This window comes from Eleginops maclovinus, chromosome 9 (genome assembly GCF_036324505.1).
Source record: "Eleginops maclovinus isolate JMC-PN-2008 ecotype Puerto Natales chromosome 9, JC_Emac_rtc_rv5, whole genome shotgun sequence".
Lineage (NCBI taxonomy): Eukaryota > Metazoa > Chordata > Actinopteri > Perciformes > Eleginopidae > Eleginops > Eleginops maclovinus.
Window position 1 is genome coordinate 20,477,154 of NC_086357.1, and position 18,185 is coordinate 20,495,338.

The 18,185-nt window shown below is 39.7% G+C and overlaps 3 protein-coding genes across 5 annotated transcripts; all 3 read right to left on the minus strand.

Annotated features, from left to right (window-relative positions):
* Positions 1-976: 976 nt before the first annotated feature.
* LOC134869438 (flavin-containing monooxygenase 5-like) lies at positions 977-5,398 on the minus strand. 2 transcript variants are annotated; one of them, XM_063891054.1, is made up of 10 exons: positions 5,210-5,398; positions 3,998-4,174; positions 3,714-3,902; positions 3,443-3,608; positions 2,783-2,925; positions 2,490-2,686; positions 2,235-2,382; positions 1,914-2,121; positions 1,760-1,832; positions 977-1,678 (listed from the first exon to the last, which is right to left on the minus strand). In XM_063891054.1, exons 2-10 carry the CDS (start codon positions 4,127-4,129, stop codon positions 1,279-1,281), a joined length of 1,656 nt encoding a protein of 551 aa, XP_063747124.1. In that variant the 5' UTR covers positions 4,130-4,174; positions 5,210-5,398; the 3' UTR covers positions 977-1,278. The 2 variants fall into 2 exon arrangements, with proteins under 2 accessions (XP_063747124.1, XP_063747125.1); XM_063891055.1 differs by having other exon boundaries at positions 3,998-5,225.
* Positions 5,399-5,792: 394 nt separating this feature from the next.
* On the minus strand, positions 5,793-13,100 carry LOC134869437 (flavin-containing monooxygenase 5-like). 2 transcript variants are annotated; one of them, XM_063891053.1, is made up of 10 exons: positions 12,856-13,100; positions 10,850-10,990; positions 10,568-10,756; positions 10,296-10,461; positions 8,333-8,475; positions 7,454-7,650; positions 7,144-7,291; positions 6,836-7,043; positions 6,667-6,739; positions 5,793-6,573 (listed from the first exon to the last, which is right to left on the minus strand). In XM_063891053.1, exons 2-10 carry the CDS (start codon positions 10,979-10,981, stop codon positions 6,159-6,161), a joined length of 1,671 nt encoding a protein of 556 aa, XP_063747123.1. In that variant the 5' UTR covers positions 10,982-10,990; positions 12,856-13,100; the 3' UTR covers positions 5,793-6,158. The 2 variants fall into 2 exon arrangements, with proteins under 2 accessions (XP_063747123.1, XP_063747121.1); XM_063891051.1 differs by having other exon boundaries at positions 10,850-11,005; positions 12,856-13,072.
* Positions 13,101-15,836: 2,736 nt separating this feature from the next.
* Positions 15,837-18,169, minus strand: LOC134869806 (flavin-containing monooxygenase 5-like). Its single transcript, XM_063891717.1, is given in 7 exon segments — positions 15,837-15,972; positions 16,166-16,314; positions 16,316-16,363; positions 16,450-16,592; positions 16,716-16,881; positions 17,171-17,359; positions 18,005-18,169. Coding segments are annotated over 7 exon segments (831 nt in total). The 5' UTR covers positions 18,131-18,169; the 3' UTR covers positions 15,837-15,962.
* Between the last annotated feature and the right edge of the window lie 16 nt (positions 18,170-18,185).

Below are 18,185 nucleotides of genomic sequence, written 5' to 3' on the forward strand. Positions count from 1 at the left end.
CATCCATCCATCCATCCATCCATCCATCCATCCATCCATCCATCCATCCATCCATCCATCCATCCATCCATCCATCCATCCATCCATCCATCCATCCATCCATCCATCCATCCATCCATCCATCCATCCATCCATCCATCCATCCATCCATCCATCCATCCATCCATCCATCCATCCATCCATCCATCCATCCATCCATCCATCCATCCATCCATCCATCCATCCATCCATCCATCCATCCATCCATCCATCCATCCATCCATCCATCCATCCATCCATCCATCCATCCATCCATCCATCCATCCATCCATCCATCCATCCATCCATCCATCCATCCATCCATCCATCCATCCATCCATCCATCCATCCATCCATCCATCCATCCATCCATCCATCCATCCATCCATCCATCCATCCATCCATCCATCCATCCATCCATCCATCCATCCATCCATCCATCCATCCATCATCCATCCATCCATCCATCATCATCCATCTATCTATCTATCTATCTATCTATCTATCTATCTATCTATCTATCTATCTATCTATCTATCTATCTATCTATCTATCTATCTATCTATCTATCTATCTATCTATCTATCTATTTTAATTGAGAAAGCCCATGATCAACTTCTAAATTAATAAAAAGAAACTCTCATATATTCATTGAAATCCCAGAGGGAGATCCTGAAGCACATGATCCCAGTACAATGCATTGACACACAAAGGAAGGACTATGTTTAGGTGTATTTCTTTTTCCAAGCCAAGGATTAGCTGGGTTTTTGAAACTGCCATTAGGTGGCATCATTGACCATTGAAGGCCTTCTTTATCCTATAGTTCAGATCCAGCCTGGAGATAGAGTAGACATAATGAAAACAGTGAAAGGTCATATTTACAGTAGTACTTTGTTGGAGTGAAAATTAGATGTGCTGCTAGTTGACCATTTTCCTTCTGCCTGATGTAACACTGAAATGACAGACATATTGTTTATTTTTCAATGCTATTTCCCAGCTGTAGGTATAACTTATTTTCCAAATGAAGATTTTGAAAAAAGCCTATATTACGGTATATGGAATGTAATACATTACTTTAATTACATACAAAAAACACGACAGGGTTTAACATTAAATTGCTTATGCATTACCTTATTTAATTTAATGAGCTGATGTACTTTTACATTTATTTTTGATTCATTAAATTAAATGTATGTTTTCTATGCTGATTATTAACCATACTGGCAACTCAGAATGTATTATAATGTTTTCTCTCTATATTCAATGATGTGCAGACAGGTAAGCTTTCAATGTGTCCAACAGGGGAATTGGAAGGTTGTTCCGGTTGATGTAGACAGCCAAGCCCACCAGAGCAGCAGACAGAATCAGAGGCCACATGAAGGATCTCTTGGTTTGGGGATCATCACAAGGTCTGGTCTGCATGGGTTGAGCCACCCTCTCCCACTGAGTGAAGATGGTTTGACGGGCTCCAGCCCATTTCCCCGGCCCTTTGAGACGATACTGGTACGGAGTACTGGGACCAAACAGAACCTTTAGACCCAGCCTAGGATCAGTCAGCAGCAGCCTGGGGATGTTGGGTCGAACCCCCAACAGTCTTGCGATCTCATCCATGTAGCCGAGATAGTCGACCTGGATAGTGTGTCTCTGACTGGGGACATACCTTAAAAAGAGACTTGAGCTAAATACAATGTGGATAACAAGATTGGTGTCATAAGGAATAGAAACTATCCTTATATTCTACCTTTTGGCCATTGACTCCTGCTTGCACTGGACATCTTTCAGCATGGAAGCCACTGAGGGAAGCTTGATGCAGCCTGTTTGAATGGATGAATTGTGACACAAATTACTTTAGTAAAAGGACTTAGGTATGAGAAAAGGTTTGCAACCTGTATTACCTTTAAAGACACGTGTGGCCCATCTGGCCTGCATCTCAGATATGGGCATAATGGCTCCCAGTGGCTGCACTAGACCAATGATAGCAAGAGTGGACCGTTCCAACTCAGGAGGAAACACATACTTGTACAGAGATGCTTTGTTCCCAGAAACTGAGGTCACATGGGAGGCCAGGAATGGAAAGGAAAACCTGTAGCCTGTGGCAAACACCTGCAAGACCGGGGACTCATCTCATTCACACACATCGAAATGTCTAAAAAAGCACAGAGGAATAAACTGATTGTTGGTGTGTTTTCGACAGTATGTACACACAAAACTCTTACCACCAGGTCGACATCTTCCACAACACTTCCATCCTCAAACTCCACACTGGACCCCTGAAACCTGCGGATGTTGGGTTTCACCTGAACTGTTCCAGAAAGGATGCGGTTGGGAAGCTCATCATTCACTGTGGGATGTTGGCTGAGCCACCTGAGGTTTATATTCAGACCGTTAGGTAAAAGTTCTTGCATGTCAATCAGAAAACTTTTTATGGTAAAAAATCCACCTATGATTAAGCTATGCGGTTGCTCCTATACCTGTGCTTTGGCTTCAAGTTGTACAAACTGTGATCAAATCTGTTGTCCAATTTTCTCTCAGCCATGCTGCAGGTTAATCCAAAGGGAAGGATTTTGCGCAACAAAATAGTATTTCTGCTGTATAGCATATCACGGGGAAGACCATTGTCTGCGACGCGATTTGCAATCCAAGCTCCCCTCCGAGTGCTCAGATATAACTGTAAATATAAGACACAAGGGGTAAATTATCATGTCCGCATTGTGTTAAGTTTAGGGAATCAAATCAAATGCCTCTGATGATCTATATGACCAACCTGCTTGGTGACTCTGCTCAGTTCCACGGCTATGTCTGCTCCAGAGTTTCCTATTCCAATAACCACAGCCTTTTTATTCCTCCATTCCTCAGGGGTCTTGTAGTCTCTGCTGTGGAAATACTTTCCCTCGAAAGTGTCAATTCCTGGGATTGAAAATCAGATCAAATGTATTGCATTTTTAACATTAAATTCATTCACTTTCAAGACTTTTGTTTTTACTTTATCTAGAAAACCTCTGTTCTTGTGCTGCAGAGAGGTTCTTTAATACATTTGCATTGAGTGATTTCATACACTGGATAACAAATGAATTATATTTATATACTGTAATTGTATCCTGTGCTCACAACCAAATTATATTTCCAACCTGTGTCTCATTTGAAGGGGTCAAACGCCAATAAGGGTGGGAGCCACTTATAAGTTGGCAACATTATAAATCACTGAGTCTCTTCTCAAACCAATTTCATACAGAGCAAGACTGAAGATAACATAATTTGTTTATGTTAAAAGCATTTTATTATCATGCAACTAAATAGATATGACAAGGTCCGGCCTCCATGTGCTAAAGGTTAATCCTTACTGCATTGTAGAATTTTTTAAAATATGTTTTTCCGATCACAAAATATCATTGCATGAACAGTTTTTAAAGCCTATAAATGGTACCTGGAAAGTCGTGTAGTGGCAAGTTGGGGTGGCAGTGATGTCCAATACAGATCATCACAGCATCAAAAATGTGTTTCTCCTTTTTGCCATCCTGGTTCTCTGTCTCAACATCCCACTGGCCTGAATGAGTAAAATCAGATCTCTGCCTCACCTGCAATACTTTGGTCTGAATTACAGAGGCAAACAAACACAAATAGGTGTTAATAGAGATGCATCTACTGATAGCTAACTTGAATTATGCAACATGTTACATTTGGTGCTGCATCTTCACATTGAAGTGTATGTGCTTGGTGAGCTGGAAGTGGTCAGCATAAATCCGAAAGTAGTCTATGATGAGGGAGTTGTGCATGTAGTTTGGGAAGTGTGCAGGGATGGGGAAGTCACTGAAACACATCATCTCCTTGGAGGTGTTGATGATGACAGAGTGGTAGATGCTGGCCCTGTCTGGCTCTGGATTCTTCTGCAAAAACAGCCAAGGAGATGGAATATATAATTCATGACTCTCTAAATGTAGTTTTAGTATAAAATGGTCCAATCTGCATGTATTGTACCCACCTTAAATTTCCACAGACCACCAATGTCATCGCTGCTTTCAAAGCAGACAGGCTCCAGCCCCTCATCCAGACAGCACTTGATACAGGCCAGACCTGAACTCCCTCCTCCAATCACAGCCACTCGACGAGTCATTCTTCCTCTCTGTACAGGAAGAGATTAGCTGGAAAAACGATTAATCTGTGCAAAAGAAGAGGCATTGAGAGGCGTTGATTACTTAGATGTCTGAACTACTTCAACAGTTCAACAATTATAAAGTGTTGTTAATATGTGGAGATTATCCTGCAGAACAAAAAGCGTAAGTATCATAAAAGTTTGTTTCTGCTATACTCCATAACTCCAATGGAAAGATCTAATTGAGTATTGATGAGGAGCCCCAGTCCTTGCTAGGATCATTACAGGGTTAGAATGTAAGAAAAATAAGTCATCCCTGCACCACTCAGCACATTTCATCATAAGATTATATATCTAATGTTATAAAACTTCTAAGAACAGTTCATAAAAAATTAAACCTTGGTCACAAATGTGAATGAACTACAGGAACAGATGACCTGAATGTACTGATTTGTTGATTGCTGTTGGACAATAAACAGTATATTTTATAGAGACATGACCTTTCCCTTAATTTATGGTTAAATGGCCTTGCACAATCCATACCAAAACTTCGCTTTTACAAAATGACTATTGCATTTAACGCTAAAACCTCTTCAGAAGTCTAATGTAAAGACCCTAATGTGTATTTGGGGGTCATTTTTTAAAACAGCTTGATAAATCAAAACATTGGTCAACAACACACGCCGCACAAACAGACTATAATGTGTTTGTAAATGGGACGTCAATATGTGAAAATTAGCTAGTAGCTAAACCTTGTACAATACAATTCTGCCCTTTGTATAAGAAGCATTTTACCTATACATTGTGCCTAACAAATAAATGTAATTTATAAAATGTGTGAAAATGTATAAACAGATGTAAAAATTAATAAGTGCAAATATCTGAACAATTGAATTGATAACAGATAAATATATTCTTTGTTTTGTTAGGAACTTACAATTTTGCAGGTTAATCAGATTGATATAAATGATTACAAATATTAGAAAAAATGAAAAGCTAAACCCAACTGGATTAATTAACAAATCAAATCCAATAGCCAAACATTTAAATAAAAAAAATCAACCTAATCCTACTTTCCAATCAATCACACAAATCTCTTACCTGTTGTGATGCAAACTCAAAAAAATTCACTGTTGCAGAGAGCAGCCGGAGCAAAAGTGGGGATTGAACAACTTCAGCTGACTTTAGTTGGCAGCTGCATGGACAACCCACTACACTCCAAGGTCCCTTAAGGTGACCGTTTTTTATCTGCTCACATTCAATTATTTTCTTTGCAGAACAAAAAAGCATGACACATTTGTCTAGATTCAAGTTCATCATTGACAATTTTCTCATAATCATTACAATGGTATTAATAATCTCTTGAGGACCAACCAATATATTTTATTTACTTGAATTTGGATTTTATAACAACATTCTTAAAAAGGTTTGACCTGGACTGCTGTATCGATCAGAGGTTAGAGCTAGCGGCCTTCTTTTGAAATAGTGGACCTTTATATCAAAATAGAACCTGTTTATATCTTTTCATTTGATAAGAATTTTAGATATAGTCATGATTAAGTGCTGTGTTTACAAACGACATTAATGAACAAATATTGAATTTCTATGATTAATGATTAAAGGGTCTAGTCCTCTGATTTGACTGATTAGTTACACAATCATACACTGTGTTTTAGACAGAATATAATGATAGTTAATCCATTTGTTTTATTGTTGAATAAGGTTAACAAAAAGTGTATGTGCTAACATAGCCATGTCATCTGTTGAAAGCATATGTGCGATGAAAGCTGCATGTGAATTGAGTGAGTGAATAGTGAGGTAAATTGAAATGCTTATATTTTTGAAACGGAACCGTTTCAAAAATACCGAGTAGGCACCGGTATCGGATAAAACCCAACCGAAACCCAACCCTACTTGTGAGCTGGATAATTAACAAATTAATGTTTGTATATTGTCCATTTCAGGAGAGGGGATACCAGTGTAAAAATTGTAAAAAAACATCTTAAAGGTTTGTTAAACGTGCTCAGATGGAACACTTATGATTTCCTCATCACTGTGCAGGAAGGTAAACTTTCATCTTGTCCAACAGAGCGGTGGGGTCTTGCAGGTAAGATGGAAGGTTGTTCCTGTTGATGTAGGCAGCCAAGCCCACCACAGCAGCAGACAGAATCAGAGGCCACATGAAGGATCTCTTGGTTTGGGAATCATCACAGGGTCTGGTCTGCATGGGTTTAGCCACCCTCTCCCACTGAGTGAAGATTGCTTGGCGGGCTCCAGCCCATTTCCCCGGCCCTTTGAGACGATACTGGTACGGAGTACTGGGACCGAACAGCACATTCAGTCCCACCCTGGGATCGGTCAGCAGTAGCCTGGGGATGTTGGGTCGAACCCCCAACAGTCTTGCGATCTCATCCATGTAGTTGATATAGTCAACCTGGATAGTGTGTCTCTGACTGGGGACATACCTGAAAAAGAGACTTGAGCTAAATATTTTTTGCATAACAAAATTTGTTGCTTTTAACCTTCAAAATAAAACAATTGTGAATTCACTATTCTACCTTTTGGCCATTGACTCCTGCTTGCACTGGACATCTTTTAGCATGGAAGCCACTGAGGGAAGCTTGATGCAGCCTGTTGACAATGAGAGCAATGGTGAGTGAATTGGCTTCTTATACTCTATGTAAAAGAAGAAAGTTCTTGAAAATGTTTTTACAGAACCTGTCTTACCTTTAAAGACACGCGTGGCCCATCTGGCCTGCATCTCAGATATGGGCATAATGGCTCCGAGTGGCTGCACTAGACCAATGATAGCCAGAGTGGACCGTTCCAACTCAGGAGGAAACACATACTTGTACAGAGATGCTTTGTTTCCAGAAACTGAGGTCACATTGGAGGCCAGGAATGGAAAGGAAAACCTGTAACCTGTGGCAAACACCTGCAAGACCGGGGACTCATCTTAGAAGGGACAGAATAGACTGTGACTGTAGATTGTAAATGGGTGTGAATGTGTCATTATGTTTACACAAAACACTTACCACCAGGTCGACATCTTCCACGACACTTCCATCTTCAAACTCCACACTGGACCCCTGAAACCTGCGGATGTTGGGTTTCACCTGAACTGTTCCAGATAGGATGCGGTTGGGAAGTTCATCATTCACTGTGGGATGTTGGCTGAACAACCTGAGATTTATATTTATGCCGGTTAGTTATGTTACACAATACCATGCATACTGCAAACATTTGTAATTAAAATAAGACCAACGGTCTTCATTAAAGTGACCCCAGGAAATGTAAGGGAAAGCTATGTTAAAACTGTTGGAAAAACAGATGCAAATACAGTACCTGTGCTTTGGCTTAAGATTGTACAGAGCGTGATCAAATCTTTGGTTGAGCTGTCTCTCTGCTAGACCACTATAAACACCAAAGGGAAGGATGAGCTGCAAAAAATCTAGCACTCTGTTAAAATGCAAATCAAGGGGAAGCCCATTAGCCCCAACTCGGTTCAGAATCCAGGCTCCTCTTCGGGTACTGAGGTAGAGCTGCAGAGAGAGGTCATGGTCAGTATTTATCGATTCATGTTCAAATTCTTTATTACAGTACACAACATTTTAAAACCTTATCTATTAATATAGAAATGTAGCAGTCTGTCTGTTTACAATGCATTTAGTTTTACATTATTTCACTTAACTCTGTGCCTGTTACCACTGACACAACCCAAAATACAGTATCTTTGCAGAAGGTCAACCTGGTTCAGCCAAATTAAATATAAACTAACGTTAATCTACAATTTAACACCCAAATGCTTTGGTTTGTGGTTGAACTGTGGACTTTTTTATACACATTGTTTGATCGTCTGACTGCTTTGCTGTAAAGCTGTTAATGATTGTTGTAAAATTTATTTTATTGAAGACACTCAAAAGATAACAAGTTTTTTTGACAAAAGCAACCTCTGTCATGCAATCATGATGTGTATTTATTCTGTACCAGACAAACACATTACCTTGCTCAGCTCAGTGTGATCTACTTTTCAAACACACTTCTGCCATGCACAAGGACAGAAATTAATCACACCTTAACGTTAATGTTGCTACTGAATACTGATTATTTTTACATGATAACATACTATCCCTTGAACTTAAACAATGAAGTTGGTGATTAAAATCTCGTCTGATAGAAAAGATACTACGAAAACGTTTTTCTATGTAACAATCTTATTCAAACCTGCTTGGTGACTCTGCTCAGTTCCACGGCGATGTCTCCTCCAGAGTTTCCTATTCCAATAACCACAGCCTTTTTATTCCTCCACTCCTCAGGAGTCTTGTAGTCTCTGCTGTGGAAATACTTTCCCTCGAAAGTGTCAATTCCTGGAAGAGAAAAAGAAAAAAAGGGTTGTATCTGGTTTATAAAGTGCCTCTCTACTTTTGATACAAAAATACTTTATCTGTTTATTAAGTACAGTGGTGTGCAAAAGTGTTTGCCCCCTTTCTGATTTCTTATTTTCTTGCATGTTTGTCACACTTCAATGTTTCAAATCATCAAACAAATTTAAATATTAGAGAAAGATAACACAAGTAAACACAAAATGCAGTTTTTAAATGAAGGTGTTTATTATTAAGGGGGAAAAAAATCCAAACCTACATGGCCCTGTGTGAAAAAGTGATTGCCCCCCCCCCCCTGTTAAAACATAAATTAACTGTGGTTTATCACATCTTTGGAAAGCGGAGTTCAATTTCTCTAGCCACGCCCAGGCCTGATTACTGCCACACCTGTTCTCTATTAAGAAATCACTTAAATAGGACCTGCCTGACCAAGTGAAGTAGACCAAAAGATCCTCAAAAGCTAGACATCACACTGCGATCCAAAGAAATTCAGGAACTAATGAGAAACAAAATAATTGAGATCTATCAGTCTGGAAAAGGTTATAAAGCCATCTTTGTAAAGCTTTGGGACTCACAGTGAGAGCCATTATCCACAAATGGCGAAAACATGGAACAGTGGTGAACCTTCCCAGGAGTGGCCGACCGACCAAAATTACCCCAAGAGCGCAGCGACGAGTCATCCAAGAGGTCACGAAAGACCCCACAACAACATCCAAAGAACTGCAGGCCTCACTTGCCTCAGTTAAGGTCAGTGTTCATGACTCCACCATAAGAAAGATACTGGGCAAAAATAGCTTGCATGGCAGAGTTCCAAGACGAAAACCACAGCTGACCAAAAAGAACATAAAAGCTCGTCTCAGTTTTGCCAGAAAACGTCTTGATGATCCTCAAGACTTTTGAGAAAATACTGACAAGACAAAAGTTGAACTTTTTGGAAGGTGTGTGTCCCATTACATCTGGCGTAAAATCAACACAGCATTTTAGAAAAGGAACATCAAACCAACAGTAAAATATAGTGATGGTCTGGGATGTTCTGCTGCTTCAGGATCTGGAAGACTTGCTGTGGTAAATGGAATCATGAATTCTGCTGTCTACCAAAAAAACCTGAAGGAGAATGTCCGGCCATCTGTTTGTGACTTCAAACCGAAGCACACTTGGGTTCTGCAGCAGGACAATGATCCAAAACACACCAGCAAGTCCACCCCTGAATGGCTTAAGAAAAACAAAATGAAGACTTTGAAAGACTCATTGCCACTTATCGCTAAGGCTTGATTGCAGTTGTTGCTGCTAAGGGTGGCCCAACCAGTTATTAGGTTTAGAGGGCAATCACTTTTTCACAAAGGGCCAAATAGGTTTGGATCCCCCCCCCCTTAATAATAAACACCTTCATCTAAAAACGGCCTTTTGTGTTATCTTTGTCTAATATTTAAATTTGTTTGATGATCTGAAATAATTAAGTGTGACAAACATGCAAGCAAATAGGAAATCCAGAAGGGGGCAAACACTTATATACACCACTGTATATATTAAAGCCTTTCTTTAGGGATATCATTTAGGCCAACGTTGGGACTCTGTTGATACAGTGATTACATAACCACACAGGGTTACCATTAATTATAGGCTAGTTCATACTGTGTCAAAGGTTTATTGTGAAATCACAGTATCAGCCCCACTAACCATTAATTACAGGTTAGTTCCTCCTGTGTCAAAGGTTCATTGTGAAATCACACTATGTCCTTTTCATACTCCCGGAGCACTATATGCCCCACTTGTCCCTAAGTAAACTAAATCATATTTATAAATACCTGGGAAGTCATGTAGCGGCAAGTTGGGGTGGCAGTGATGTCCAATACAGATCATCACAGCATCAAAAATGTGTTTCTCCTTTTTGCCATCCTGGTTCTCTGTCTCAACATCCCACTGGCCTGAATGAGTAAAATCAGATCTCTGCCTCACCTGCAATACTTTGGTCTAAACGACAGAAAGGCAGACACAGATAAGATGTGTGTGTTATTAGAGATTATTCTACTGAAATCTTGAATTATGCATTATAAGCATGTCAGTGCTGCATCCTCACATTGAAGCGGATGTGCTTGGTAAGCTGGAAGTGGTCAGCATACATCCGAAAGTACTCCATGATGAGGGAGTTGTGCATGTAGTTTGGGAAGTGTGCAGGGATGGGGAAGTCACTGAAACACATCATCTCCTTGGAGGTGTTGATGATGACAGAGTGGTAGATGCTGGCCCTGTCTGGCTCTGGATTCTCCTGCAATATATAACACCAAGTAGTTCTCATATTTATTTTATTAAATAAACTGTGGAATTAAAGTAACATGCTTTATATCATACTGTCACAAACCTTAAACCTCCACAGACCACCAATGTCATCGCTGCTTTCATAGCAGACAGGCTCCAGCCCCTCATCCAGACAGCACTTGATACAGGCCAGACCTGAAGTCCCTCCTCCAATAATGGCCACACGGCGAGTCATAGTTCAGCTCTGAAAATATTTGATCTGTTCACAAAGAAATGCAAAGCTAAACACAACAGGAAGTCCGCCATTACCAAGATGTTTCCCCTTGTCCACTGGTTTTAACCAGTGCAGATGTGTGTAGATCTCTGAAAAGGATCAACACACACAGCGCTCCTGGACCTGATGGCATCCCTGGCCGTGCTCTCAAGGTGTGTGCAATTCAGCTGGCAGATGTGTTCACAGACATTTTCAATAGGTCACTGCTCCAGTCTGTAGTCCCCACATGTATTAAAGAGTCTATCATTGTCCCTGTCCCCAAAAAGAAAAAACCCATCTGCCTCAATGACTACTGCTCAGTTGCACTCACCTCCATCATCATGAAGTGCTTTGAGCGATTAGTCAAACCTTTTATTACTTCCTCCCCCCCTGACTCACTGGACCCCCTGCAGTTTGCCTACAGGGCAAACAGGTCCACGGTCCAGACTGCTTTCTCCCACCTGGACCGGAGGAACACTTATGTGAGAATGCTTTTCATTGACTACAGTTCAGCATTCAACAACATTGTGCCCTCCAAGCTCATCATTAAGCTCAGGGACCTCGGCCTGGTATGGCAGTTGCACCGCCCTCAACCGTAAGACTCTACAGAGGGTGGTGAAAACTGCTCAGCACATCACCAGGACGGAGCTGCCATCCATGGAGGACCTCTACACCCAGCGGTGTAGGAAGAAGGCCGGTAGGATATTAAAGAACCCCCATCACCCCAGCAACAATCTGTTCTGTCTGCTGCCGTCTGGCAGACTGTACCGCAGCATCCGGACCAAGACCACCAGACTCAGGGACAGTTTCATACCACAGGCTATAAGACTGCTGAACTCCTGAGCTCTGTGGAATCTACTCACATCTGTTTATAGTACACACATCTATACATTATACATATCTGCCATAAATATCTGTTTATACGTAACATATGCATCTGTCCATACCTCCTCATACTACAGTGTAAAGTATTTAAATGACTGTACAGTATATTTAAATAATCTCAATGTATTCTACATATGTATATATTTTACATCTTTACATCCTTATTGTTGTTGTATATATTTCCTTGTCTAATTTTTGCACTATTTTATTTATCTTATTTGCACTGGGTATGCTGAGTTGTTGGAGGAGCCTGGGATATAAGATTTTCATTGCCAACATATACGCTGTATCTGCTGTGCATATGACCAATAAAACCTTTGAACCTTTGTTGGAAAAAGTATTGAGATCCTTTACTTAAGTAAAATTACATACTATGTACTCCCTTTCAATTCCTGACTCCAAAAGTGTACTTTAGTAAAAGTACAAACGTATTAGCATCACAAAATACTTAAAGTACAAAAAGTTAAAGTAGGCCTACTCAGTCTGCACAAAGACCCCTTTCAGAACAATATAAAGTAGGCTATTGTCAGCTAAATGTAATTCAAGTATCAAAAATAAGTGTGCAGAGTATTATATTATTATGGTTGTTATATTATCCTGTTTTTACACAAGAGCAGTTTAGTTTTGTAGTTTGTAAATGTTATGATACTTGGATATTGTGTAGAGTTTTACTACAGGTCTGCATTATACGACATCATCCGAACTTTCGTCAAATGTTGGATTTGTGCCAAACGTCTAATGATTTACCATGATCAAAGTTTAATATTTATACTGGTAAATGTGTAGCTACTTGTTGTGAGACAAGTTTTAAAAGTTATAACTGCGTTAATATCTAAACGCGCTAACTAAACTCGAGTCTCACTAAACGTTGTTTACCAAGACTCTGCATAACACCATAAATCAAATCTAAACATAAATATAAGCTACTAAGAGGTTACAGCTGATATGTGTTTAAGATGCATTTTTTTTACCTTTCTCGATTCCGAAAAGGAAACGTCTTTTTCCTGCTGCATGAAAATCAGAAGTGGGCGGAGTGAGAGTGAAGGGCTGGGGAAACAATATTAGTAGGCTATCCCGAACGAACCGGATATTCAGCAGCGCAAGTGTTTAACAACCAGTGGAAAGGCAAATAGTTTGCACATCTGCTCGGAAAAAAAAAAAAAGTACTGTATGCTACATTTAACAGTGAGGGGGCGATATCTGTTGATGAGTATAAGGTTCAAAACAGCTAATGGAACTGTCAGCCAACAAATGCCTTCCTATCAAACCTTATCCAAGACCAAAGTCCAGAGTAGATCATATTCAGACAAGCAAACACTGGCAAGTCCAACCATTGACAGGGTTATTGTTTCATGCCAAACGTTTGGCGGTAAGATGGTTGGTTGTTCTTAATCTGGCTAGGGATAGAGGAGAAAAAGAAATGAGGTATAAATTGTGTGTGTGTGTGTGTGTGTGTGTGTGTGTGTGTGTGTGTGTGTGTGTGTGTGTGTGTGTGTGTGTGTGTGTGTGTGTGTGTGTGTGTGTGTGTGTGTGTGTGTGTGTGTGTGTGTGTGTGTGTGTGTGTGTGTATTTCTAATTGTGCATGCTTCATATAGCCTGCACCTTTCTAGAACACAGAGTAAAAAACCAAAAAACAAACAACAGCTGTCCAACTATTCCAAAAGCAGCTATTATATTGGTAATATTAACAATAACACTTATTGTTATATTTAGGTAGTCCATTAATGTTCATTGCACTGCACAATCTCATTGTATATTTTTGTATAATGACAATAAATGCTTTTGTATTAAAACACAGACAGACAGTTAAACCATATCATGCAAATGCCTTGACATAAAAGAATGTGATGGTGCACCTAGCCACACTTATGGGCTAAACCTCCAAGTCAGCCAAATCAGTCTAAGGACCGTTGGTTTATCACCCAGTTAGCCAGGAGGGGGCAATCTACACTCTACTAATCATTATAAATAAAACGCAAAAATAATAAAAGATATGATAGAACTGGACATTATGAAATCCAAAAGTTTTAGTCAACATTTATAAATTCAGTGGTTACAGGTGTTGATGTTTGCAGTTAGCAGGTAGTAAATATCTGCTTTTTGCTTATGTCTCCATCTGCTGGTTTTAATTCGATATTTAGTTTTGTATAAAATGGCTTACTCAAATCATATAACATTTATTAGATGTCCTCACATACAGTAATATCACATGCTACTAGAAGGCTAAGATTCATTTTGCTGATGATGTCAAATGTGCAGGTGTTTTGTTTTTTTCCTCTTGTGGCAGAAATTCTTGCAATGAACTGGTCAAATAGTTGTCCTTTTTCTGAATCTTTAATCATATTTTGCAAAAGAGGCCCATAGAATACAGAAAGTAAAAGTCTCTACAGCCGAGTGCAACTAATCAAACTGAGGAGACTGCTTTCAAACAGATCCAACATGTTTAGTGAGATACTGACCCATAACCCTGTCAAAGGACAAAAGACCCATGATTTGATGTGGTCAAATGGCACCTTGTGACTGGTCATCTATACCTGAGTGATGAGCTCTACTTTGATCCACCATCTTTTGACATATAAGTCTTACAGAATATTATTATTTATACCACAATATAGCATTCTATTCTTTGATAATTATAATTTCCATTAGTCTCACGTCATTGCAAAGAAAGTTAGAAAAAACTGCTGAACAAACATTCTGTATGCACAACAGACTGAACCCAGCATTCTTTTAAAGAAAAACTTTATTTCTCATTTACATTGTCAAATTGGTACAGTCAAAACACATGCTCTGTCTGAAGACATTTCAGAAGAGACATTTTCTCTTGTTTTATTATTTATAGGTATGTCTTTGAGTTGAATGATTTTCTAAATGGTTTTATTGTATTCTATAAACTACTGACAATGTTTCTCTGTGTTGGAATTCAACAGACACTGGAAGGGCTGCCATACATGTAGAAGTAAAGATTTAAGAAAAACTTTGGAGTTGTCTCTTAATTTTTTCCGGAGCTGTATGTGCCAATGATCATGCAGGCTACTTAGGAGATCTGAAGAATAACGGAGAAGAAAGAGGAGATATGGTGTTTCTTGTATAAGAAGCAGTAAAGCAGCGCTGCACCTGAGAGTATCACTATGGTGCTGCGTCTAGATGAGGGTCTGGTCTCTGGTTCTGATGCCACTCTGGTCCTGAAAGGCTGGAGCACCCGCTCCCACTGAGTGAGAATGGCATGACGGGCACCATCCCACTGGCCCGGGCCAGACAGACGATATTGATAAGGAGTGCAGGGACCAAGCACAACCTGCAGCGCCAGTCTGGGGTCCTTCAGCATGAGCCACAGTATATTTGGTCGCACCCCCACCTGCTCTGCCACAGAGACCAGGTAAGGAATGTAGTCCACATGGAGGGGGTTACGCTCTGAGCAGGTATAACTAACAGAGGGAAACAAAGAAATATGAACTTGGGAAGTGCTTCAAAGCAAAGTTGAATGATGTGAAATGTATTGTTCAAGGTGAAGTAATTATATAATAGACTGAGATCATATAAATATTTACTGTATAAGATTACAACATTTAGGCTATTATCTATAAAATAGAAGTATAAAACAGTAACTCGAAAATTTAGTAAAAGGATTATTTGTGATCAGGAACATATTTTAGAATATTGGTCTATAATTTATACACTTATCTCTTACCTCTGATGCATTGTTTCTGTGTCTTTTTCGAGGTTCGATAAGCCTGGACAAAAAAAGAAATCAGTTAAGTTGAAAAACACAAACTAAAAACCTACTTTACATAGTTTTCTGTGTTTCATAAAGTAGGATTTTTCATTTTATACATACACTCATGTTTAGTTTGAGTGCTGTTTATACCTTTAAACACTCTTGTAGCCCAGCGGGCCTGCATCTCAGACAGCGGGGTGATGGATCCGAGGCCGTGGATGAATCCCACCACTGCCAGAGTAGGCTGGCTCAGAGCCGGAGGAAACACATGTTTGTAAAGACGCAGCCGGTAACCAGATTTAGCCTGCAGAGCTGAGAGCAGGAAGGGAAAGCTGTAGTTGTACCCTGTGGCAAACACCACTACATCCACCTGTATGACACACAGTTTTACACGCAGATTAAGTGAGCATTTAGTATGTTGCTAATACTTTCATATTATGGAGTGTAACAAACATCTAACTCTGAAGCATTGCAAAATGGGATGTAATAATCAGTAAACTGAGACATTTAACATACAATAAAATAAAGAAGTTTAACCAAAGCATATGTTACATACATGTTACCTATGTTTTGGTTTCAGACCGTATAGTTTGTGGTCATATGCTTCATCCAGTTTCTTCTCCACCATCCTGCTGACCCACGAGGGGAAGAGCTTCTGTATCATCATATCCAGTCGTGAAGTCCCAACGATGTCGGCTGGAAGGCCCCCCCCGTCCCGAACAACCGACAACCCACGCTCCACTCCTGGTACTGAGGTACACCTGTCAGACAAGAGGAGGTTAGGATTAAGTGATATGCATTATTTGAAAAATAAAGAAATGTAAAGAAATGAGGTATAGGATTGTACCTTCTCAGCAACTCTACTGATGTCTACAGCAATATCACCTCCTGAGTTTCCAATCCCGATCACCACCACTCTTTTCCCCTGCAGACCCTCAGCATTACAATAATCCCAACTGTGTAAATACCTGCCTTCAAAGCTCTCAATACCTGAGATGGAAAAAAATGTATGTTATCCACACAGCCTTTGTTGAAGGGCATTGAATGTGTGTCTCCTGTGGAGGTGGAACTCTGTCTATGTTAAATGTTACATTCAATAATGATTCCTGGTACCTGGGAAGTCGCTGAGTGGCAGGTGAGGATGGGTGAAGTGTCCTGAACAAACTATCACTGCGTCGAAAACACAAGTCTCCCTCAGCCCCTCTCTACTCTCCGTCTCCTCCTCCCACCGGCCTGTCGTAGCAAAATCTGGAGTCTGCCTCACACTCACCACAGCCGTCTGAGAAACAATGCAAACAGTTGTAAACATTCTCCATTGTCATTAACATATATTTATTACAGTGTTTAGTAACGGGCCCCCATTCAAACATCATAAGCAGTAAAAACACATTAAATAAATGGTCAATAAAACACTGCATATTTATGTGCTTTTGCATTTGCATGTTTGGTCTATACGGACATTTTAAGTACTTTATAACGTTTAGTAATGTCATTTGCCAACCATTTTTTACTTTACTATGAAGGCATTTTGCAAGTGTGTTATCAGCCAATTACTCAAGTTCACCGACCTTAAAGCATATGTGCTGCAGCAGGTTGAAGGCCTGAGCGTAGAAGCGGATGTACTGCAGCACTTCAGAGTGGTGCATGTTGTTGGGGAGTTCAGCTGGAGGAGGGAAGTCACTGAAGGCCATCTTCTCTTTGGAGCTGTTGATGACCACCGACTCATAGATGTTGGCACGTCCAGGCTCTGGCTTCTCCTGCAGGAAGACAAAATACAGACAGTATAGAGACAGGCTTTTATCATCATTTATCTTTGTCTCAGAAATGACATTTACTGTCAATGATTTCACATTTCCCCTGATGCATTTCAAGTGGAAAATTCAGTGTGAAATGATTTAAGTGTTTCATATGAAATCACAAATAAAAAGCATATTAAAACTAGCTCCCTGCTTGATTTCCTTTGTAAGCAACTTAAAGGAAAGTCTATCACAACCAGTGTTATCTATGTATTTTGTAGATATTACCAGAGAAAAAAGGAAGTTTGCATCCAGCTTCAGTGCTTCTACAAATGCACATTAATAATGAATATTTTTACATACTGTTTGGTTGCTGTATAAGCAAATCAAATGTGTAGAGCTTCAAGAGCTCTCTCAGATAAATGGTAAATGACAGCTCAGGTGTTTATAAAAAAAAATGTATATGTAGACTTTTGGATAATTAACTTACATTCAACATGATAAGATTCAGAAAAGTTCTGTTGTTTTTTGTCATTTACAAGGATGTTAATATGCATATGCTACATCTTTTAATAATCAAATTAGTATTAATGCAGAGTATGGCAAAACATAAGTAACAAAATGAGCTTTTAAGGTTTAGGCATTTATATAAATGCATTGTCTCACCTTAAATCTCCAAAGACCTCTAATGTCATGGCTGCTCTCAAAGCAGGTGGGCTTCAGACCTTCATCCAAACAGGCTTTGATGCTGGTCAGACCAGAGACCCCTGCGCCAATCACTGCCACCTTCATGCTGGGGAGAAAGCACAGCTGAACGCAACGTGATCTCTGATTTTATGTAGATGTT

Coding starts and splice junctions, on each gene's coding strand:
- LOC134869438 (XM_063891054.1), bottom strand. CDS start 4,129: ATGACTCGTCGAGTGGCTGTGATTGGAGGAGGGAGTTCAGGTCTGGCC. Junction 3,609..3,713: donor CCAAGCACATACACTTCAAT/GTGAAGATGCAG, acceptor TCTGTAATTCAG/ACCAAAGTATTGCAGGTGAG. Junction 2,687..2,782: donor TGAGCAGAGTCACCAAGCAG/GTTGGTCATATA, acceptor TTATATTTACAG/TTATATCTGAGCACTCGGAG.
- LOC134869437 (XM_063891053.1), bottom strand. CDS start 10,981: ATGACTCGCCGTGTGGCCATTATTGGAGGAGGGACTTCAGGTCTGGCC. Junction 10,757..10,849: donor GTGGTCTGTGGAGGTTTAAG/GTTTGTGACAGT, acceptor TATATATTGCAG/GAGAATCCAGAGCCAGACAG. Junction 7,044..7,143: donor TGGAAGATGTCGACCTGGTG/GTAAGTGTTTTG, acceptor CCGGTCTTGCAG/GTGTTTGCCACAGGTTACAG.